We start from the raw sequence: 24,840 nt of genomic DNA on the forward strand, positions 1-24,840 counted from the left end.
GTCACTGATAGGAAATAAAAAAAGTTAACTCTATAAAATATAATAAAATGATACAAAAAGGGTATCAATTTTGAAAAGAACATTTTTTTTTTACATTCAATGTAATTAAAAAATACTTCATTAACTCCAGTGACAAATTAAATGTGTTTTAATTCAGGCTGTGAGCAGGTAGGGTCACAGCCAGGGACAAAGTGTCCTCACTTCAATAAAACCAGGATGACTAAAAGCTGACATCAGTAACCATTTAGGACAACGACATTGTTTTGTTCTTTCCTAAGCTTTTTGCTCACTGATAACAGAAAGAGATACAGTAGCTTTAGCTGTTGGAAAACAAAAGTTCAAAGGAAAGTAACAGAAAAGTTTACTAAATTACAAAGGTAGAAAGCATTTTATAATTGACAAAAAAAATTTTTGTAAAGTAATGTCAGGTCAGCATCTGATTTGTGCTAGCTTGGAGAGCCAGACTACTTTCAAAATTAAGTTTCATTCAGTTTGGAATGTATTTTCTCAGCTTTCAAAAACTAGGTGAAGGTTTCATGGCACATAATCTTAAATATTTATTCAGCCTAGAAGAATCTGGTCCAGGTTTGCTGAATTGCGGGTTTTACATATACCCGTCTAAACAAGTCCAGATATCAAAAAGAGCTACTGAAATTTTTCTTTTTTTTTTTTTAAATAAACATTTTTGGGGGTTAAAAATAAAACTTGAAATGACTTAATTACCTCCACAGCATGTTTTGTAAATGAATAAGAAATTCATTTGGAAGAAATGCATTAAAAGTGACAGTATAGTAGTTCTAAAAGCCTGGAGTGCAAATTTAGTGAAATTCAGGCTTTATTCACCATAAACCTCCATTCTTAAAACATTACAAGTGAGAGATGAACTGAGACTGACAGCCAAAGTTGATTAGATGCAGATTTATTGATGAGACATCTCCATGGCAGAACAGATGCATACAACAAATATCTGCATGGGTCAATGGAGACAATGACAGAGTTAAAGGCTGAAATCTGCCGTTACTTTAACATGTAACATTAATCTACAAAACAGACATTTAAATATATTTAGTGCACACACACGTTTTAGCAGTTTTTCTAAATATATAGTGGAGACATTATGATGATCTGCTGGCTGTTGATGAAAACAAAACCTCTCTTTCCAGTTATTCCAGTGATTTAAACAGAACTAAATGAGTACAAATGAAACAAACAATCGGCTTTAAGAATCCAATGAAATGCGAAGACAAACAACTAGACATAGATGAGTAGCTACAGTATAAAATGTTCAATTCCTGATTAGCAGGGAAGCAGTTCTTTCAGAGATTCATTAGTAACGTTTTATTTATCGAACAAAGACTACATTCGGCGCTAAAAAAAGCACACACACATCTCCCTCACAGTGTGACAGTGTTTGTTATCCTGACTGGACACATTCAGAGATTTGCAGTCATCTCACATGTATAAAAGAGGTATAAAGCAAGTCACCTTATCATGACAAGAGAAGCAGCAGATAGATACAGTAGTGTCAGGTCAACAGTCTTACTCGAACCGTGATGCGTCAACGAATGGTGCCATCAAACCAAACGGAGGCCGTTTTGGCCTGTTGCAGTTCCCACGTGCTACTCTTTGTCAGTCATATCAGTGAGAAAAAGATTAGTGCATTCCACCCAACAGTGACTGACTAGTGGTTGTTGTTGTTGTTGTTTTTGCATTATTTACCAATGGTTTCCTTGAAGGTTAATAGGGCAAGTCATGGTGTGTTTTAAAAAATAAAAATAAAATTAAAGTAAAATTTCAAAAGATCCTGAGAAACTGCATGGGCACCAGATTTTTTTAAAATTATTTGTTATGACATGTTAGCATTTGGTTAGTGAGAGAGAAGATACTTCAGAGAAGCAGATTATGAATATGTTAAATTAATCTGGATGATACGTACGGAGACATCCTTCTTCTTTTATAGTTAAATTTTTTCTTTATAAAGTGGTACAAAGATGTAAAACTTCTTCATCGGAGCATCTATAATGTGAGCGCTTAACTATTGCAGCCAAGACCTGACATGTTATTGGAAAAACTGCTGACCTCTGTGCCTACTGCTTTAGGTACGATGAGAACTTGTAACAGAACTCAAATACTATATGAAATTAACATTTCCAACATACAGTATGAGTCAGTTGTTCACAAACAATTATCATTGGCGTGAATGCTTTTAGGTTGAGTTTTTTTTATTTTTTTTTATGCATGAGTCTATTTTATTCTAGAGGGAATTGATTAAACGACAAATAACTCCAAGGAAGTTTCAAAAATAAGAATTGGGAGAACAAGTTTGAATTACCAAGGATTTGTTTTTCTTTATGTTCATTAGAGTTGAGGTCAGTACCATTCCAGAAGCGTAATGATTTAAGCTTTATCCATTACAAGACCAGTTTTGATGAGTGTAAAGGATCGTTGATGAAGCTAATGAAGTCCAAGTTTCAACCACCTGGACTTGTTAACGATGTTCAGGAGCCAACAAGGCTCAGGAATATAAAACTGGAAGGTATCAAGATAAAAAGCTCCTGCTCCAATCTGAACTGAAATCTGATCACGATGACAATGTACCAACTGTCGTGCGTCATGCCAAGAGACCGATTCCCTGCCAGTCTAAGAGGCTGATTGTGTGAAATATGAAGAAGGCTACCTCTAAACTCTTCAACTTCACCTCAAATTAACAGCTTGACGCATATTCAGGAGTCTCAACAGGGCAAAGTTCCCAAACATTCATGGAATCGACGCAGCAGGAAATTAAGCTTCTGTAACGGCGCAAAGACCTCATGAAAGAAAGCCAAGCCAGCTTATATGAACTCAACTGTTTCTGATATGAAGAGTGGGCAAATACTGAGACAAGAAAAATCCATCAGAAATTTGTTCATGACAACAAAAACTGAGGTTTTGCTACATCTTGCTTTAGGGACATGTTTTGAAATTTGTCTAAACCCACAAACTTGCACACCTAGTTAGCTTTGTTTAAACACTTTTGCTGAATTTGCTTGTCGTACGACCACATCGTCTGCTTCACTCCGATGACGTGTTGGATAAACGTCTGACTGCTACTGTACGTCACAAAGTGTGTAAATAAAAAGTTAGTAAAGAGGGATGGGGTGAGAAATCAATTTAACCAAATCATAAAACTTTAAGCAGCCGTCTAAATTCGATGCCTATCCTCTAACCTCTACATAAAGCTGTAAACATTAACGAGAAGATTTAAACAAAAACGATGCATAAAGAACTAGTCATAGTGTCGTCTGAAAAGGCCTCCTCTGAGCAACAGATTCTCAGCCTCCAGTTTCTGCTGCAGCAGCTGTGCAAGGAACCCTGCCCTATTCTGGAACAGGGAGGGCAACATCAGGAGCAGCAGTCCCTACAAAGGGCCAGAGGCTGGGCATTGTGCCAGTGTAGTGTGCTACCAATGAATTAAATACCGTATTCCACAGTTCAAAGTAGCATCAGGCTGGACAGAATTTAAAAATATCATGCTTACAATAAATACCAGGTCAAACAAAAGGCTACCTTACAAATCCAGAGTCATATAGATGTAGTGTCAAAGCCTCCAGGAGTGTTAGTAGCATTTTTTTTCTATCTTTAAAGGCTCCTATGGAATAGGAAGAACCATTTTAAATCCGTCGCTAAAGCTCCAATTAGGCCGACATTAATAATCTGCTAATTCATGGGAAGCATCTAAAGCTGACAGTTAGACACACCGATGAAGCGTTACGAGAAAAAAAAAAAAACAAAACAAAAAAACAGTTGCTTCATCCTTTGAATTTGCATACGATAATGCAGTACCTCAGAGAAACCTGAGCTCCCCGGTTCTAACATTCAAGTACAATAAAGTTAAGGAAATACAGAGAACTTCTCTCCCTTCACAAAAAAAAAGGCAAAAACTCCTCATTTGTGCATCAGCATCTTCTTCCATTTGTCGATATGCAGTGTTTGGGTAGAGCCTTGTCTTTTCCACTCTTGCCTCGTCGAAGTAGATTCCCACTCGATGTTTCTTTTACGAGACCTGATGAAGAAGACGTCCTTGAGAAACAACCATTGAATCCTTAGTAGACGGTGTGCTTATATGTTAGTCGGGGGAAGGTCCCTTGATGGAGGCTGAGATGCTTTGGTGAACTGCTGGTTCACTTCCATGTTAACGTCACACATTTAGTGCACTCATCAAGTTTCGTTTGACGTTAGTCTTCGTGTCCAGGACTGCCTCACTGCCGCACCTCGTTCTCAATGAGACTGGCCTCCCCGGACTGGAAGTCGCCGGTCAGGTTGTTTCCAGCCTGGATCATTTCCTCATCCTGCGAGGACCCCTGCCCGTCGTCCTCTCCGTTGCCTGATCCGGCCTCCTCCGACGAGGGATCTTGAAGTACTTGACATATGTATGTTTGCTGTGGAAAAACACAACACAAAAGTGTTAATTACGTTAATTACTTAATATTTAAAACGCCTCTCAAAAGCAAACAGAAGAACTGTGTGCTTCATTTGCCACTTTGAGACCAACTGCAAACTTGATCCCAGCGTTCAACAGTCTATGAGAAAACTTGCTACATAACCATCAGAAAAGATAAATCTGATGTGTTTCATTAATTACATCCGTTTCAATTTATGTAGTTTCTCACTGTCTTCTGTATTTAACTTTCTTAGGTTTTATTGCCAAAGTGTAAGAATTGAAATAATTTGCGTCACAAGTTGTAGGTTGTAGTTTCAACCTACAACTGTGCCTTCTTTGGAAACCTGTTTGTTTGAGATTAAGGAACAAGAATTAGTTTCTACCGTTGTCTTGCCGGCAGATGAAGGGCTTGCTGAACGTCCGTCCTCCATACCGTCCACTTCCAGGTCAATCTGAGGCAGAAAAAAAAAGACACTTACCAAAAGTAGTAGGTGCATACATAATCATAATAAGTATGAAAACATAAAATAACCTTGTAGTTGTGAGCACTTAAGTATTTAAAATGCCCAAAGCAGACGTGAGAAAGGCAAATGACGATTGTGATGATCAGAACCACAAAAGTAAACATGGATGTTGAAGCAGTAAACCCTGAAGAGAAGAGAGACAACCTACATTTAATGGGTTCTCACTCATTTATAGGTTTGAAAAAGGGCATCATAAAATATCTGCCCACAATTACGTGACCAGCAGAGGGAGCTGTCCTCTTACCGGAGCGAACCGTGGAAAAGAACAAAAGCCAAAAGAGGCAGAGGATAGGAGCCGCCACCACCTGGTTAACAGCTCCATAATGGATCTTCTTGTCCAGTTTTGTCGGCAGATAGGCATAGTACATGTTGTACCTATCTGCTAGGTGTTTCAGCAGCATGTACATCAGCCCTGCACAGAAAGAAAGACAAGGAAATCAGCAGAACTAATCCAATTAGTCCTGTAGATAAGCCTCTGGACACAGAACAGAACCCCTGCATGTGGCCTGGCCTCTGCATGCCTAACCTGCAGCCACTCGATCAGCGCGCTCTGTCGATATGAAAACGAGACGGAGCGAGCAGTGCACAGAGTTCAAACAGTACGACTCACCAAACGGGACGATGATTGGGCAGGTGATGCTGTAGGTCATAACCACAGTGAAGACACACATCATCCAGGCGTAAGCTGCCCCAAACTGGAACTCATAAGCTTGGTGCTAAAAAAAACAAACAAGCAAGCAAAAAAAAAAAAATTCTTACTTTTTTCTTTTACATCTAACTTTTTGTAAAAAAAAAACAAAACAAAACAAAACAGATTGTGTAAAAACTTATTTTCAATGTGCCTTGTTTGGATTTGTAGGCTGATGACTGACCTTCTTGACGTTCCTCCTCTCGGCTGCGGAGCGGGCCAGGGACAGGCGGATCATGTACATCAGTAAGCCGGGGATCCTCAACAGGTCGTTAGCATTACCAATGAATGCAGACGCAATGACGTAGTTCACAAAGAAGGCTCCATTGTCAGGGAGGAACACACACCTATAAAAATCCCAAGAGAAAAAGGACAAAACTTAGAAATATTGATGAAGGATTATTGAAGTTCATATCATCAAACGGTTTAATTAATAGTGGTAGCTCCAGTTTCAAGTTAGACATTAAACAAAAACAACTCCTGATGCTGGAAGTCTAACTTTAAAAGTCTCAGAGAAGTCAAAATTTCAACATTCAAAATAGATGATTGGCATTTAAACACAGGTGTGAGAACTTCAGGCAAAAACTCCTCAATCAGCATCCTGACTGTGTCTCATTTGACCAGTGAAGCTCTTAACACTGTACAAGCTTTATTTGTCTTATTGTCTTGTATTTAGTCATTGTAGACATTAAAAGTGTTAACTTTGCTTAATTTGGTAAATAATGACACTTTTAAAGTAAAGTCAAACTTGTACATGCATTAAAAGCCCATTAAAATGTTTAACTTTGCATTAAAAGTGTCATTATTTACCAAATGACACTTCTTGAACACCATGTCAGTCTAACACACATCCCTTCAAATAGTCTTACCATTTATGCCTTTAACTATGCAGAAAAGTATTTATGTTTTCTCCAAACTTACTATTAATCAAACGGGTACATCCGCAGTTTTTTAAGGATATATGTGACGTTAGAACACTTGAGTTTTTTGGCAGAACTTTACTCCTCAGTGGTACCTTAACCCTCTGTTGTAAAGTTGGCATCACAACAATCCCACTGATTTTCCACATCGCACTAAGCTTGGGTATGATGAAGTCTTGTATGCAAGTTTTTACTTAAAAAAAAAAAATCTAAACCAGCATAAAAAAAAATTTAAAAAAAAATCCAAGCCCACCGTACTTACTCAAACCTCACTGTAGCTTCATCCAAGAAACTTTTGTCAAATAGCCAGCGGAAGAAAACATCCAAACTGCAAAAATGAATGAAAGTCATTAGCTCAAAAATATAAAAAAAAAAAGTTTACAAAATAATTTCCTTATTTTACATAATTTGCTACAAAGCAAAAAATAAAACATGTAACACCTGCTGAGTCCAAGGGAGGGCAGCAACAGGACCATAAAGATCAAGAAAGTGTAGCATTTGTGCATTGTGGTTCTGTTCTCTCCTGACCTGTACAACAACATAAACCATTCACACACATTAAAACATGATGCTCCGAAAACTCAAATGCATAAGAAAACAGAAGAATTGAAAGTAGTGAATAATAAACATACCGGGTCCAGTGGGCTTCGAAGAAAGCGGAGTAGTAGACAATGGTGGGAAGCAAAGCAGAGAAAGACCACAGCAGGAGGGTGGGGAAGAACTGGGTTACGATGGGGTTCTGGGATCAGAAAGACATGAGAGGCGTTAGTATTTAAATCTATTTGACTGACATTTACCTGTTGGGTTTAAGCCAGATCAAATATAAAAAAACAACAAAACAAAACAAACAAAAAAAACCATGGATCCGGATTAAAACTCTAATCTAAGATAACCTGAAGGTCAATACAAAAAGGATATTTTTTTTTGTATTTGTGATAATATATGGTAAGTTACATATGAAAATAAACTAAGGTAAAAAAAAGGTCCCTACTGATAAAAACTGTACTTAATTTTTATTTTAGATATTGGAAAAAGCAGTTAATCGTAGAAACTTTTTAAAAGTGACATAGATATCTAATTGAAGCCATTCACTTTCTTTTTATAGTTACTATTCATTAAAAAATATTATTCACATTCTCATGAGAGAGGTTGTGGAGTCTAATATAAAAATAATTACTATATTTGTTATTTTTTTGTATGTAAAAAAATTCTTATCTGCCATGTTTTACAGCACAGTGGAAAACTTGCAAATGTCAGAGGTCACTACAATACCCTCAGTTAAATAGATACAAATCTGAGGCATGTGAGTAAACGTGTTTCAAAAATGTCTTGAGACACTCCCATGCCTGAAAGTGCTTGCAAATTGCAACAGTGTTTCTACAATATTTCCATTTACAAATTGTGTACTTTTGTAGAACAAAAAAGTTGGATGGTTGGATTTTCTTATTCTTTTTTAATCTAAACTCCTGAAACAGGGGAGAGCTGTGGCAGGATTTGGTTTCAGCATTTCACCATTTCCGCCATGTGGACAAACTTAAATCAGTTACAGTGTATAATAATAAGATAATTGTCTGATGACCAAGATACAAAGCCTAGAGACTCTTTTTTTAATATTTATTTTCTCCAGACTTGGGGGAAGGAAGAAATCAAATTAAATTACTCTTTGGATACTTACATTTAAGTACTCCACTGGTTTGGTGACGTTAAACTTGTCCATGGTGGTGATGATGATGGCTGGGGTGGTCAGAAAGAACAAGAGAAGGAAGAGGACGCAGTTGATGATGAAGCAGCGGACCCACCATTTGATCCCTCCCACTGACAGATGCTCCCTGTGGGAAAAGGGGTCACACAGCGGTAAGACAGACATGGTGTGATAACCTGCAGAGATGGACACAGCTGGCCAAAAAACTAATACACTAGTTAWAAAAAAAAAAAAAAAAAAAAAAAASMCRWKAYCAACACATTTCCCCCCAAAAAGTTCTAACGTGGCATTTAGGTTAATGTGAACTAATCGCATCAGCCAAAATGCAGCTATTGTTTTCCGTCTGTGACAAAGTGTTTGTTCTCACCAGTAGACGTTTTGTGGATCGGGGGCGTAAGTGACGGTCCAGTTAGAGGTGTGCAGCCTGGAGCTGAACTGAGAGCTCTTGGGTTCACGACGGCAGTAGCAGCCTTGGCACTTGCAAGCATTAAAGTCCTTTAAAATTCTGACAGACAAAGATCCAGCGATTGAAAACAAACCAAAGTAAAAAAAAAACTAACAAACACACAAACAACACATTGCAGCAAAAATGACTAACACATTTCAGCAGTACAGAAGCCAATTGACAAACAAACATGTCTTCACTTATCTATATGAACTTACTTGGCAGTTGTGGCCTCATTTTGAAAAGTGACGAAGGCCATTCCTAAAGGCTTCTTGTTAACTTTCTCTCTCTCTTTCCTGTATTCATCCCTTAATTGCGCCTCCAGCTTGGTATAATAACTCACAGCTTCTTCCTAAAGGAAGAAAACCCAAGTCCATCACAGTAAATTTAAATATAAAAAGTTATAGTAGTCATTCAATTCAGAAAATTACATTTTAAAATCAGAGGAATTTTTTTGTACATCGAGAAATGCTTATATCTGTTAAATTTGATGGTAATGGATTAACAATAAAAAAAATCAGTTCCTCAAAGCAAGTTAGAAAATTACATAAAACCTATACAAATAAGTTTTTTTCATACAGAAATATTATGGGTAGTGATTTGGCAGTCACAGTAATGACTAAAGAGATTTTTACTCAAATATTTGGCAGACATGGAATAATTCCTCCACAGAACCTTCCTAAAAACATTAAATGTGATCTGATTGGATATTATACAAACCAGCACACATGTGTTATTCCTTAGATCATACAAAAAAGGCATTGGAGCCATGGTCCAAACGCAACAGGAAGTCGGCCATATTGTCTGTTGTACTGAAGTGGCATGTGAGAGAACGACTCCGTCAGCTTTTAGTAACATCCTTCAAAATGACTCAGAACAAACACTCAGTATAGTCTGAAGACACTGTTACGCAGCTAACGGAGGGTTTTAGTGGATCAAAAGCATGTGGGCGTGGCCAAGTGCCAAATCCGACTGTGCAACATAAAAAAAACAAATCAAATAACTTCCACATGTCATCGCAGACATGGCATCAAATGAAACTGAATCCAATTTTGTTTTCAACAGAGATCACTGCTAACTGGGTCAAACCTGTATCCCTTCTGTACCAAGTCAGATGGTCAAACAAGCATAGCTTTAAGCAAATTACAGATATTTCCAATACATCTTTTAAAAATAAGCATTTTTAAATAAATCACATGGGATTCATTGGCTGTTCCTACACTTCTGCCTTATATCAGACCAACCTGCTCCTCTCCCTGTCTGTCCTGATTCTTTCTCTCTTCTTCCTCTCTTCCTTCTCTCCAGCCTGACAGCTGAATGAAATGAACTTTGTGTTAAGTATGCTTTTTTTTAAAATAGAATGCATATAAAAACATTAAATTTTAAATTAAAATTATATAATTAGTGGTCCATCCAGGTGGATGCTGGATGCATTACAACAGCAGTGCAGTGTTATACTGAGGGAAGACATTTAAACTCAAGTGTATCCCTGCCACCTTCTACAATGTTTTATAATTCACCATCTAGTTAAACAAATGATTAATGTCTTTACAACAAAATAAAATTTTTCCTACTGTAATCGCTTACATTATAAACTCGGTACACAGTTGCAGTACAACCGTGTCATTTTACAACTAACTCAAACTAACCTGAACATTCACAAGCCTCGACTTGATAGATTCACATGACTTACCTACTGTTTTTTAACCACTTTGAAAAGCTTTTTTCATCCCTAAAACGTCCTTATCATTCGCCCTATTCCCTACTACATTGATCACATCATTTACACATGCACAAAGCTGTTAAATACAGAAAATCCCGACTAGAAATAATTCTTACGCCATTGTTTTGGGCGCCTTTTGTAGCACAGCACACCTATGAATTGCATATGGTGCATACCCACTTTTTTTGCTTAAAGCCAATAATATATGTCGTAAAAGTGCAAAGCACTTTCAATGACTCTGTTTACTGTATATATAACTGACCTCTTTGCATACATAGGAGAAGTCTCACTGGAACAAACCAGTATATCACAAAAAATGCAAGTTTCTCACCTGTTCGCAGCCTTTAATGATGCAACAGCAAAGGTGTCCACAAGGCTTGGGGTTAATCATGGTTTTCTCATGCTCCTTATCTTGCAGGTCAAGAAAGAATTTCTTGTTACGCTCTGCCTTCTTCCTGAATACATAAATAGAAAAAAATAGCCATGTCAGACAGACAAGGATCTATTTCTGTCAGAGAATGAATGAGATAATTCTCAAATACAATTAAAACAACAGTTGAGGGGAAACAGGCACATCCTTCATCCAGTACCTTTCAGAGCTGAGATACATCAGCTTCGATACATCGAAACAGATACGAGCGTCCAAGACGGTGCAGTTTTCGTATGCAAGCCTAACAGAACAGGCAACGGGGGAGAAATAAAAACACCACATCTGTTAATACATTAACCAGCATATTTTTATTCGTCTAAAGGCATTTGAATTTACAGGATCAGTTTTGTAGGACAAGAACAACAACCTCCTCACAGAAACATGACACATGACTTGCCTAATTCTACTCATCTGATTTCGATTAGAGACAATTACACATATAGGCCTGGCATTGTCCACTCCCAGACATAGGGACGAGGACAACGCAGATGTTTTAACAGGGGAAGCCATGGCTGTCATACATCTTAACCCGACAACCGCCGTGTTGCTTCCACATCGACATAGTAGCTTAGCTTGAACACGAGCAGGGCTTGATATGAATTAAGTCATAATTCATCCAAAAAAAATATATATATTTTTTTTTTCATGTTGCAACCACAGACCTCAATGTATTTACTGGGATATGATGTAAGGGATATGCAAAAGAACTCCCCCAAAAGCTTCAAACAACAAAAATGAATAAAAATTGATTGGCACATAAAGTCCCAACAAAATACAGTAAAGTTTAAATTTCTGGTGAGACAAAATGAGAAAGCATACATACATTTGCAAGTGACGGTATTAAAAAACACACACAAAAACATCCCAACTTACTCAAAGTGTTGCTTTATCTCCCTCTCTTCTGCATACTGTGAGATGCCATTAACAAATAAAGTGCGTTTCACCTTCATGGAAGAGGAAAAAAACAGAAGCAATTACAAACAACATGCAACTGCTTGATGTCATGTGACAACACTCCAAAATTAAGAATCCATACCAAATCGTCCTCTTTGTAGCGCATCTTTGACGTGTGCCGCCTCATGCTATACACTGTTAGCAGCAGGTAGAGAAATGCAAAGGTAGTGTGTAGCCATAGTAGTTTGTTCCTGTAAAAACAAAGAGCAAAACAAATCAAACATTAGCAAAATAAAGACTTAAAGTAAATCCACAAAATACAGTTTATATCTATACAAAGGGACAGTTTATGCAAGACTCACTCTGTATCTAGATTTCCTATAGTGGTTCGTGGAAAACTATAGGCAGTGTCATCTGTTGGAGGAAAGAAAGAAAGAAGCTCAAGTGCAAGTTAAACCTCATTTATTCCGCTTTACACTTTCAACATTTACTACTTCTATTTTCCTCACGGTCACAGGTGTGGCTCACCAGCAGCTTAAATAGGAATAAAAGTCGATTCGTAATTAGTTAAGTCGTTTTATGCCCATTTAAATTAACGAATTTAAAAGGGCATCTCTAGCTAACACTAGTCTAGAGACTAGTATTAGCTAGAGAGAACTGACCAGCTAACCAGTGTTAGCTAGTCAGTTCTCTCCTCATTTGCCAATGCCGATTGCTAAGTCACTGATTCTGAACAGTTTATCGGTTCTGAACTTGAAAATGAAGAACTGGAGAACCGTTTCCCTCTGGTCAGAAGTGACCAACGTCTGGCAACAGCTAATCTGAAGGAGCAGCAGCTAATCTGCAGGTTGGAGCAGAAATTAATAATTGATGGCAATGTGGAACTAAAAACATGAAGTAGGAGGAAAAGCAGCGGCACATAACTGCTGTCACAAGAAAAATCACAAGAGCAAAATAGAATGTGGAATGCTTACACTCAAAGTTAATGGCTGCAAAATGTCAACCTGGTGTCACAGATTTACATAATTATGTACAGTGTGCATTTACACAAAATGTGGAAAATACATGTAGCCTCTTATACAAACATAACAAAATGATAAAAATGAAATGAAAACAAAAAAAGAGGAGTTATAGGACTCTGTCATACTGAAAACATAAAATATGCAAGACAAAAAAAAAAAACATGTTTGAGTTTTTGCATGAGTAAACTTCAATTAGCTCACCCAAAAGGTTCCCCGAGAAGTTAACAGGCAAGATTATGCCCACAGAGAGCACACCCACGACTACGAGCAGGCCGATGATGTGCCGCTGAAAAGACAAGTAGTGAACTGCATCTTCACCACACTTGTCCCTTATTTCCTCTTCCCTTCAGAGAGAAAAGAGAAACAGCAGCAGTTACATAAGAGCCATTCAGATCAGAAGGAAATGTTCTTTGCCAGAGGTACAGCGGCTTTACTGCGACAAGCAGCGAGGAGGTGGACTCACTTGATGCGGAAGACGGCTGTTAGCCAGGAGCAAAAGCCCTAAGAAAGGAGAGTTGAATCAGTGTTTACAGGAAAAGACATTATGTTCTGCTTGAAAGAACAGTTCAGGTGCAGCTCAATAAAATAGAATATCACTGAAAAGCGTGTTGTTTAATTTAATGTAAAAAAAAAAATTATATATATATATATATACTAATAAATTCATGACTCCCAGAGGGATTAATGTTAAGCATTTATTTATAACCTTGGTGATTACAGCTTGCAGCTTTTTGAAAACTCAAACAAATCGTTTCTCTGAAAATTAAAATACCATTAAAGACCAATTAAAATGATTTTTTGTAGCTCAGAAATGCTGGCCCATGCACTACACAGTGGATGTACACAGAACTTAGTCAGGCCTCCTTTTGAATGAATATCTGCATAAATGCAGCGTGGCATGGTACCGATCAGACTGGTTCTGCTGAGCTGTTAAGGAAGCCCAAGTCACTTCAATAGCAGCCTTTGACTTGTTTGCATGGCTGGTTTTGAAGCCTCTTACCTTCCTCTTGAAGGTAATAGATTCATTGTGGGGTTTAGGTACAACACAATCATATCGTGATCATTAAAGGTATTGGTACTTTTATTAATGTTTGCACCGGATCGGGTGGGAAATGAATTCACTGACTGTGGAAACGTCTTAATGCTGCTGTTCTGACTGTTGGCTCAGCAAAAAATAACCTGAAACGACGATTTGAAATATAATCATTCTGTGTAATAAACTGACATGAGTTTTATTTTATGGAAATAATCCATTTTTCATTAAGATGCACCCATATTTCATCCTGTAATAACTACAGGTTTCTTACTGTATCTCTCGGGTCCATGTCCATTGAGCTTGATACGGACGTGAGGCGCGCATAGCGTTCATTTGGTTCTGGCAGTGGGGAATTCACGCTGCAAGCAGAAACACACAAGATTTGCATGCTGCTGCACAGAAACAGACAAAGGTGACATATGTGACACCAGCTGTGTTTCAGTGCGTGGTGTCATAGAAAGTAAAGTATAGTAAAGAAAAGATGAAAAAACTGCTCAGAAACACTTGCCCTGCAACCAAGACAGGAAATTTTACCAGAGGGATTCATGAGAGGAACCTCTGTAGTCACATTTCATGCTGACATGCTTTGTTATTGTTGTTAATAATAAGGACTTACAAGCACTGAAGGTTCAATGATAATAGTCGCAGAAGGACATAACGAGAGATAAACTTTAGTGATATACCAGGAAAGGAGCCATAACTGGAATTAGGTCATTTTCAAAAATTTTATGCAAATACACTATATTGCCAACCTGGCAACACTCTTCAGTATCAATGATTTAACAGAGTTAAGAAGACTTAAAGTAAGCCATTTATAGTGTAGTTAAAATATCTACTGGTGAATATATAATTTTGTGTTTGAACACAGTGAAACTATGTTGTTTTCAGCTTGCAATTGCTAAAGGTGGTTGTCTTCCAACCAAATAGCAAACCTCATTTGTTTCAAGCTTGCAAGGTCAGTGTGATGTCATTTTCTTAATGCATTGTAACTCATCGTAAATGAACGAATAGTGAATGGAGACACTGGTCTCTCACACCTGCGCTATGACAACACATCTACTCCTCATATAAATGGGTACTGAGTTCTTATAGCAGTAAGGTCAGGAAAAAATTGCAGCCTCCTCTTTTATAGTTTTATAATACATTTATAGAGTGCAGAATTGAATCAAATTGGTATACAAACCTATTAGAAGCTTCTCTAATAGGTTTATTGAGTGTTTCCTCCAGAGCTTCCAGCATCCTTTAATATAAATCAATGTGATCTTATTTAACATTTATAAATTTGATAGCACGCCCTCTGGGAGGTAAGAGAAACAGTACAATATAAATTCAGATGGAAAGGTTGAAGAGCACCATGACTCTGTTGGAAGTAGATCAATCCTACGTTCAGGTATGAGATCACTGAAGGCTCTAACAATTCTAAGGAAAAGGAATGAGGAGAGAGCCTGAGGCCTCCTCTCCAACATTCCTGTGTGGAGAAATAACTCATCTAAGTTCTGCTAGCCTAGACACTGAACAACCACCACATACAGGGCCAGACCCGTCTATATACAGCTGCACATCAGGGAAGTATTACCTCTCCCCGTCAGTGTCCAGTCTGTGTGGCTCATGCGGCACGCTCACACAGAAGAACTTCAAGCTTCATAAAAGGAGGTCAAGACACAGATTAGCACACACAGATCTGATTAGGACAGTGACAGAACAGGGACACCCGACACCAATAGCACAAGTGTGACATGGAGAAAGAACTGCCAGCAGATTGGTACTGAGAAATGAATCAGAGAGGAAGAAAAACAATGAAATCATCAGGACAAAAAAAAAACCCACTACAGCCTCAGCAGAATGGATACGAGCGGCGAGTTCGGTCAGAAAAAGAGACAAAAACAACAGAGAGGAAAAGGGCAGTAAGGAGCTCTGCGATGCGGCGAGATGAACATACTATTCCCGATCATCCAGACGACTATACCGTTGATCCCTCTCTTTTGTTCTGATAAAAAAAAAAACATACAAAACAAAGCAAGAAGCATTAAGCTCACTTAAAACCACAAGGAACAAAAAAGAAGAGGGGTGATCATTTAAGAGATAAATCCAGCAGCCATGTTGCACCACAGGTATACCAGTGAAGGCTCTGTTCAACATGATACAAATTATTTTATCTTACAAAGTTAATCATGTTCCGTGATAATGCAAATGTCTACCACAGTTTTGCTTGTTTACGTTACAAAGTTCCACCACATATTTGGAGGCTGTGTGAATCTACAACTCCATATCCTGTCTGTTATAAAAGCCTCCCGTGCTGCCGCCTCCTCCCATCCTCCCTTCATGCTACAGGCCCATTCCCTGCTCATACGCAGCTGGAAAAACAGTGTGGCTGTGATGCAACACAATCACAGCTGGGGAACGTGGGTAATGGAGCACTGTGTCAAGGACTCTGTCCGAGGTCCGCCTGACTGTCTTTTTCCCCTCATTGTGAGGTAGTGGAACACCTCTGAGCTTTGGGCGACTCAGAACCTGGAAGTTACCCAACTATTTTCATTTCTTAGTCTCGAATGAAACATGGGTTAAGTTCCTAAATGTTAATAATAAAATGTGCTTTGCATTTAAACCTGTATTGATGAGCCTTGAAGATCTAAAAATGTGTGGTAGAGCTCACTTGTTGAGTAAATGCAAAAAGTAATTTTTAAATAATTATTTAATTTTTTAAAGGAAGAAGAGCAAACTAAAAAAAATAAATTAACCTTTCCCTGTGAAAAAAAGGTTAAGTTAAATCTTTTATTAGCTTATTCACATCAGCCACACCTTTGCTTGTTTTCAGCTCACATTTAATCATAAGCATTTTATTTGATACCTATTGCATCAGTCACAGCCACCATAATTATTGCTTGACATGTAGAATCAAGAAATCACTTAAATTCTCAGTCCTATCTGGCCACATGAAATTGCACGACCTCAAAAAAGCAACAAATTCTTGCCGAATCTAAAGAAATACATGCAAAGACTAAAAATCAAAGTCGTCTCTGACATCTATCAGTTTAATTTCTAAGGGGATTTTCACAGCTATAGTTTGTTTACTTTGAAACAAATCAGTTGATGAGTGGCTAGGCTACCAAATATTTAGAGCACTGCAGAAGTCACAGGCTTCATGAAGGACCAGCGATCATGATTCAGCAATGAGAAAGACAGAGGGGGCGGAGGGAATTGCTGCCATGGGGAAGATCCAAAGGGAAAAATCATTGTGCAGTGTTCAGTTTGTTGGGCAATAAACAACACTGCAACGGTGCAGAAACTCGAAGAAATTCCAACAATTATGTAGATTTAATCTAGAAAAATCCCTTCTTTAGAGATTTAAATAAGAGGTCTCAAATGGGAGAACTATTGGCACATTCAATAAACGTTTTTCAAAAGAAACACTTTTAAGTTAGTCACTTTTCAGAAACTTTTTAGTATTTTGGGGTTTTCTGCAAAGCAACCCCTGTTTCTATGGTAAGTAGTTGTTTTACAGTGACAACAAAAACCCTTTTATATCATACCATCACAAATGTAAACATGCAGCGTTTACTGAACTCTACGGAGTCTTTAACTGAAACCATGCACTTTGATCTGACATGACTAAAGTTGAACTTTTCAGCAGCGCTGAATGTCTGTCAGATGTTAAATAAAGCGCAAATATCAGCAAAATCACTACCATCCCTTCTGTTAAGCACAGTGGAGGATATGTGTGTTACTTCTCTAAAAAGCCCAAAAAAACCTGGTTAGAGATCAGATTATCTTGCACTTTTGGAAACATTGGGACATAAAGTAAAAAATAAAACAACAACAACAAAAAACCTGCCGCCCTACTCTGTAAAACTGAAAACAAGTCAACTTACAGGATAATGATCTCAACATGCAGACAAATCAAAACAGAAGTGTTTTCATCTCAAAATGAACTTTCTATACTCATCATAACCTTCAGTCCTAAAACTTATAGATAACCTGTGAGGTGTGCTCAAGAGAAGAGTGCATAAGAAAGGAGCTCGACTCTGGACAATATAGATACATTGTTTAAACAAGAATGGTAAAAGATAATTCTCTCTGTATGCTAAGCAGCAGGAAATCCAATAACTGATCAACTGTGGCTTAAAAATCTATTTCTTTATAGAGAAATATTGAATAAACGCTCTTATATTAGAGGTTGTTTTTCAAAAATTCCCAGTGTGAGATTGCTTTAACTTCCAACAAATCTTTACCAGGGGTGCCAAAGAATGTGGCTGTGACTCACACAATGAGTGTCAAATCCATAACTGATAAGTAAAGGCTAGCTAATGCATAGCCCCATGACTGAAGCATATTGGTGGTTTTCTTTGCTATTGCAAAAGTCATTTTAATATTTGTGAGCACTATACCTGGGAAATGAACTCAATAAAAGTCCCTTCACATGCGTTTCCAAATGAATTTTATGTTTATATCTGCCAAGTGATTTATTACAGTTCAGTTCAAGCAACAAAATGTAATGTTGCATTCATTTCTGTATGCAACACAATCATGGTAGCATCAGCCTTTTTTTTTTTTTTTTATGTGAAAACGCCACAGGATAAATTCTATTCAAAACATAAAATGTTCAGGAAGTGTTAAAGAATTTGGTATTCTGTATGTGATGTAATCCAGGTTTCTTTAATAAACCTCTGTTGAGGTAAAATGCTTATGTTATTATTACAGTAAAATGCAGCAGGAGTAAAATTTTTGCATGGATTAGATCAACAAAACAAACTACCCATGGATATCACAACAGCTTCAAACAAAAAGAACTACAATGCAAATATATTAATAAAAATTAAAAGAAAAAAAACAAAACAATTGAATTTCCTTTTAAAAATCCTGAAACTCCCCCCACCCCAGGAAAATGCATCTGCTTTTTATACATTGATAATTAGTTATGTAATTGTGTTCACAAAACATGCGCTATGAATACTCCAACGAGTAGTGACGATAATTCTACATTTCCCATTGTTTGGAACAAGTTATTCCAGGAACCTTGGCACGTGTTTCATTACCTGTCAGCGTCAGTCACCAGGGCGAGGCGCCCATAGTCCCATGCTCGCTTCCTCAACACAGAAAACACGAACAGCAGCAGCTACAGGGACACAACAAACAGCGCTTGTTAGCATTTTCACTGCCTTCATTTACACTACAGAAACCAACAACATGAAAATTACACAACAGCTTCACAAAGCTCATCATTTCAAAACACTTTCCTGGAAGTATCTCATTTTAATAAGGAAAGGTTCAAGTAGCTGTAAGTCATCGCAAGGGCAAGTTTCTGAACGCTGCGCAAATGTTTTGGGCTCCTCCAATGAATGACATAAATACTCACCAAAAAGCACATAAAGTCAAGGGCAAGGACAGTAGGGACACCACCAAACGGTAATCCTTGGAGTACGGTGCTGCGAATTCGGCCCGAGTAGCAGAATTCTTTGGAGCTGTTGGTCGAGCAGTTCCCATTGTTACACTGAGGCCCCAAAGAGGAGCCCATTGTGATCTTCATCGATCTGTAATTCAATTACTGCAGCATGCTGACACCCTGCGAAGGAGAAACACATTTTCACAATACTGACTTAATTAATGTTAAGTCAGTATTAATGTTGCAGTAAAGATATGTTCTTCCCATTTTTGCATCACGATTAGTTAGAAATGGAAAAGGTAAATCAGAATATATTGGATCACACACGAGAAATGGTTTTCTACTCAGATCTTTATGTCATCAGTATCAAGGTGCATTAATTTAAAAAGTTAAGAAATGTTAACTACAACCCTGCTTCGGTTTGAAGTGCTTTAAATGAGATCTGAGAGAAAGAGCAGAAGTGACCAAATTTTTCTCCAGCTGCATGCCGGTTTTTAGCCAACACTGTAATACTGCGACCATCGCATGCGAATCCATGCTTAGCTGTCATCAGTCACATGTTTAGCTGTTGTTTGCTCGTTGTTTGACCACAAGCATAACATAAGCAAAACTTAGAAAATTATTTTAGAGAAATACATTTTTTATTCCTGAATTGTGTCTAGCATACAACAATGTAGATTTGGGAAAAAACACAAAAGATTATATTCACCGCCTAGTTCTTAAATTACTAAAGAGATGTGGGTTCTCCCCACAAAAAATAAACAGTATCTTTCCAGCCCCTGTAATTTGTTCAGATTTGAAAGTAGGGAAGTTGACAAGTCAGCCTGAGCAGATGAAACCTGTTGGAACAAGCCTGCTATGGGTTGGCCTTATATTCCTCCAGGTTCTTTCCTTTTGATGACACATCCCTCGTCAATAAAGGACTAGTTTCAGCAGAGTATTTGGACACCAACACAGTCCGAGTTGTTTCTTTTCAATTGGACAAAACATTTTTAAGAACATTGACATGTAAATAAAAGAGACCATAACTAGGTGACTAATTTCCAGCACTAGTCTTATAGGTAGACTTGTGTCAAATATAAAATAATAACAAAAAACCCAAATATATTTTAACAAAATATATTAACAAAAATAGAATATATTTTTAAAAGTTTATTAAAATGCAAATAGGTTCATAATGATATCCTGAATAGATAGCGAGAGTATAAGAGGATTATATCTGAAATGCACCCGACAACAAAGCTAGAGTCTAAATGATTTGCATTTTTGTTTTAGAAATCCTCAATTTCAGTCTAGCAGTAAAACAGAAGTAGCATGTCCCCTGAGCAGGCACACAGCATAAATAATGCACAATGCACTTCAAAACACTGTAATGGATCTAAGTTTACGTGAGACTTTCCAACACTAACCTCCATGTTCAGGAAATCAACACAACTGGCGATTTAAGGTTGGGAGCAAATTTCCCGTTTAGCTACTAAAAAAAGTGTATTTCCATTTTTGAACCTTATGGAAAATACTTAACTGATTTAATGGTTTAAAGTTAAAGGCTTTGAACTGAAAAACGTTCAAAGATATTGTCCGAAGGCTTCAGGAAGTAATGGCTTTCTACCCGTTTCGCAGTTGCACAGCTCGACTTGTGCCTTTCTGCCCACTACTATCAGCCGAATCCACAATGCTACTCATCTGCCCTAACACTAACTCATTTATCTTCTCCCTGGAATGCTGTGATATCACTGGAGAGCCACAGCCAGAGTCGAACAATAAACTGATAGAGACTACAGGGTTCAAATGGACCGGTTTCAACCCAAGCAGCACACAACATGCCCCCGCTGTGTCTTCCCCCACACTGATGCCCATCATGGGTGCTTTGCAGATTAAAGACCTGCAACATGGTGAAGCACCTGAAAAAGTTTTTTTTTTTTTTTTTTATTTCAATGTTTAAGAACAAATGAATCGGTTTGTAATGTATATCTGCAAAGATTTAATTTTGCTTCAATGTAAAAATAAAGGGTCATTGCAAGCACACAAGCAAGTTTATTTCAGAGAAATGGTTCAATGAAGTTAATATATGTGTACAAATTACACATCAATTCAGCAGTTTTATGTTCTAGTTAAACATCTCTATTCGGATAAAGATCTGACACAGATGTTTAACATCAAGTACAGCAGAAACAGGCATTGGAGTTAATAAGGCGTGCTGAGTAGCGCATGATGGCTCACGGCACGAGCTCGGGGTTATGTCCTGTCATAGAAGCTGGACTTGCAGTTTCATTTCCTTCAAGTACTTCTTTATATTTGCGACTTTAGGTTACTAGTGTGTGCCAAGCTCCTCTTGCCCAAAACCACAAAAGCAGAACATTTGAAAGAAATGCTTAACTTTATTGTGTGATCAAAGGCTCCAATAAAAATATAATCTGTCTACGTGAGTTTATGTGAACCAACTTCTTACATTCATTTCTGGTGGTTTTCTGACGGTTCTAGGAAAATCACCAAGAGATTTTTATCTATAGTGTTTTCCATTACTGAGTGAGTCTCTGTTTGATAAAGTCATAAGGAAACTATTTGACCAAGCCTTGTTTCATGCATTGAAACCACCAACAATCCAAGCACCATCACACTAACTTTCTAGTGCAAACTTATTTATAGGATTATAAACCAAGAGGAACGAGGATAAATACCTGAAAAAAACACTTGGGAGAGAAATTTAAAAGACTAGCTGTTCAACTTTTTTCTTCAATAATTTTCCAGCATGTCAACTTATATTTTAGCACATAAAATACCAATTAAAATATCCTTCCAGTGGTAAAATATGTATCATTTCTTTAAACTACACATCTTTGCATCCCTGAAGGGAAATTAATGCTTTGACATTGCAGCTACTTATGAACAAGGAAGATAAGATGTGGTTCAACAAATGTTTGGCCATTTTTTTACCTACTATTTTTAGCTTTCTTCATCTGCTTTGGTATTAAACTTTAGGATGTGAAATTGTGAATAAAATAAATGCACACCCTATTAGAAAGTCATCTGGCTTGTGTAAACCAAACATGTCCACCATAAAAGTAATGTATTCTCTGTAATTGACATGGTTTCATAATTGCAAACATTATTAAATAGAATGATAAACTTTAATTAAAATCTCCAAGACTATATGCTAATATTAGCCTGGTTGGTAAATCACTGTCAGCGCCCTGAGATTCAATCAACAAACCTTCTGTATATGTTAGACGTTACATAATGTCAAAGAGTTATGCAAAAGAGATTAACTGCAAACATGGAAAAAGTTTAATAAAGTTAAGGGAAACTTTAAACAGTAGTGGTAGATTTAATTAATACTTCTTACAGTAGGAATTAATGAAATAATACTTAATATTAACATTATTGGTAGATTTAACTACAGAGTGAACACACTAATAAGTTTCATGTCATGTTGCAAGCAAATTAAAGCTGAAGAAAAGTGACAAACCAATTAAATTAGCCAGAAGGTTTCACAGATTTTCAATGATTTAATCTAATACAGAGCCATCAGCAGGTGAAACAGAAAAAAAATGTTTTGTGCCCTTTAGTAATTGCTTAAGACAGTGTGTTCAATGATTCTCTTTGTTTTGAGTTTAGCAAAAAATAAAAAATTATCAATACATGACATAAAATAATGAATAATGCACAAAAATCTTCTACTGGTTTCATTTTATATTCACTACAAAAATATCTCCATCAAATAACCGCTGAAAGCTTGTCCTTTTTTTTTTTTACTTTTACAGTTGGTGTATCTTATGTTCAACAAAAATTAGAGGCCAAGAAATGATCAGAAATGAGCTAAATCAGAAATAGCTGCTCAAACGTTAAAGAACAAACACGTGCTCAATCAACGGCTAACATTGTTCATGATCTCAGGGAAAAAACATTTAGCTGATATAAGCAAATTTTGAAACTAATGCTCCTTGAACAAAAAATGAAATAATTAACAATGAATTAAATGAGTATTCCAAATGATTTTGCTTAGTACTAAAAACACAATTATGTACCCTAATCACCAACAGAGCTAAAAAAGCAAAATACCACACACAAGTTCATAACAATAGCTGTAACAATGTAAAAAAATTGCCAGAATGAATGTTCACTACCTACTTCAGATAAAAAATAAAATACAATTTTATCACTTCTCGTGTAAATTCTCATTTTCTGAGAAGCTCAATTGTGGGTTTTCATGAGCTTACATGCTCAAAGTACAGAGAAAAAAACACTTGAAAATATATCACTCTGTAAGCAGTGAATCAACAACTTTCAATTGGTAGTCTTCTGCATTTTAATGCACAACTGGTAAAAAAAAAAAAAAAGAACATATCATCAAAACAGAATTTACTTGTAAAATTTAGGATATATTTTTCTATTGCACACTTATAATTCTATTTATTTAATATTATCTTTGATGCTTTCCCCCACTGGGGGACAAATGTACGATTCAATCCAGTTAATCAGGTAATCCATTATGAAAGACTGATGCTTCTGGAAAGTTTTAAACAAATACCGACACTGTTTATATAGTGCACTATGGCTCATGTATTCAAACAGCTCACATGCATCTCTTATAGGCTCTCAATATGTAGGGGATAACTCGGAGATTAATTATCTCAGTCAAGCTCCAACTAGTCATCCGTCCATGATGAAACCCAGGTCAGTAAATCCAACAGAGGCTAACAGACCACTTGCAAGATAGCTGGAAAAAGACAATAGTATACGAAGACGTGTTTAAACGTCGCCCTTTTTTCCTACTGCTGTTGAGATAGACCACAATTCTTGCTTAGGTTGTTGCGTTCATGCATGACGATCTCTGAACCCTTCTAAACTTTTTAAAAATCATTTAATCGTTACAGCAAGTTAGCCTTTAAATCGCTATTAAAATTTAATTAGCAACAAATATCCGATTGCGTTAGGCTGGCGAATCCATGGGTCATGTAATCCGGAGGTAATACTAACACAAGTATTTAATTTGTAGTCATATTACATCTATTTATATAGGGATGTGTTTATTTATACCTTAAAACATAATTTGAGCAGATAGAGAGGAACAATTTGTTCATATGTTAGCCTAACGCTAATGGTAAAGAGATGGCTTTACGCCGATATTGTTCTGACAGCACCGAAAAAGTTATTTACCAGACAGAGCTGAAAAAAAAATCGTCTCTATCAGAGAACACATCCTAAAAATTACAGTGGTCACTGATATATATCTATATATATAATAAAAACAACTTACTTTCTAATAATGCGCAGCAGTGAGAAAAACTGCCCACTGTTTCCAAGCAGAAGCTAGCGACTTAGCTCTTCGAGAACAGGTTGAGACTATCAGGCAACTCTTTTGACTCGTTTGACTATCAGGCAAGTCCAACGAGTGTCAGCGACAAAAACTGAAGCAAACTAAACAAAATTAGAAAGTGAAACTATATTTTTAGCTGTTAGTACACATAAACATTGCTCCGCCACCGCGGCTGAGTCAGTCTGTATGCCGGTGGGACAACAGTCGCTAACTAAAACCAGTCTAACACCAAGTTTAGCGATAGCCCCAGACATGTGAGATGTAGATTGCGCATGCGTCTTAGTCTTAAACCCATAGACCTCTTTAGTCTCTATGTGTAGTCCTCCTTGGGGCAGGATG

The 24,840-nt window shown here is 37.2% G+C and overlaps 1 protein-coding gene across 3 annotated transcripts; it reads right to left on the reverse strand.

The window, feature by feature from the left end:
* Window positions 1–902: 902 nt before the first annotated feature.
* tmem63ba (transmembrane protein 63Ba) lies at window positions 903–24,704 on the reverse strand. 3 transcript variants are annotated; one of them, XM_008430171.2, is made up of 24 exons: window positions 24,442–24,704; window positions 19,158–19,364; window positions 18,838–18,917; window positions 15,381–15,443; window positions 14,076–14,163; window positions 13,232–13,269; window positions 12,970–13,112; window positions 12,109–12,160; window positions 11,889–11,997; window positions 11,726–11,796; window positions 11,013–11,093; window positions 10,754–10,877; window positions 8,918–9,051; window positions 8,622–8,759; window positions 8,228–8,381; window positions 7,185–7,291; window positions 6,994–7,080; window positions 6,815–6,880; window positions 5,817–5,979; window positions 5,555–5,660; window positions 5,189–5,356; window positions 4,953–5,068; window positions 4,804–4,872; window positions 903–4,418 (listed from the first exon to the last, which is right to left on the reverse strand). In XM_008430171.2, exons 2-24 carry the CDS (start codon window positions 19,326–19,328, stop codon window positions 4,239–4,241), a joined length of 2,508 nt encoding a protein of 835 aa, XP_008428393.1. In that variant the 5' UTR covers window positions 19,329–19,364; window positions 24,442–24,704; the 3' UTR covers window positions 903–4,238. The 3 variants fall into 3 exon arrangements, with proteins under 3 accessions (XP_008428393.1, XP_008428394.1, XP_008428395.1); XM_008430172.2 differs by lacking the exon at window positions 15,381–15,443 and adding an exon at window positions 15,744–15,791; XM_008430173.2 differs by lacking the exon at window positions 15,381–15,443.
* Window positions 24,705–24,840: the final 136 nt, after the last annotated feature.

The sequence above is a fragment of the Poecilia reticulata genome, linkage group LG15 (genome assembly GCF_000633615.1).
Source record: "Poecilia reticulata strain Guanapo linkage group LG15, Guppy_female_1.0+MT, whole genome shotgun sequence".
Classification (NCBI taxonomy): domain Eukaryota; kingdom Metazoa; phylum Chordata; class Actinopteri; order Cyprinodontiformes; family Poeciliidae; genus Poecilia; species Poecilia reticulata.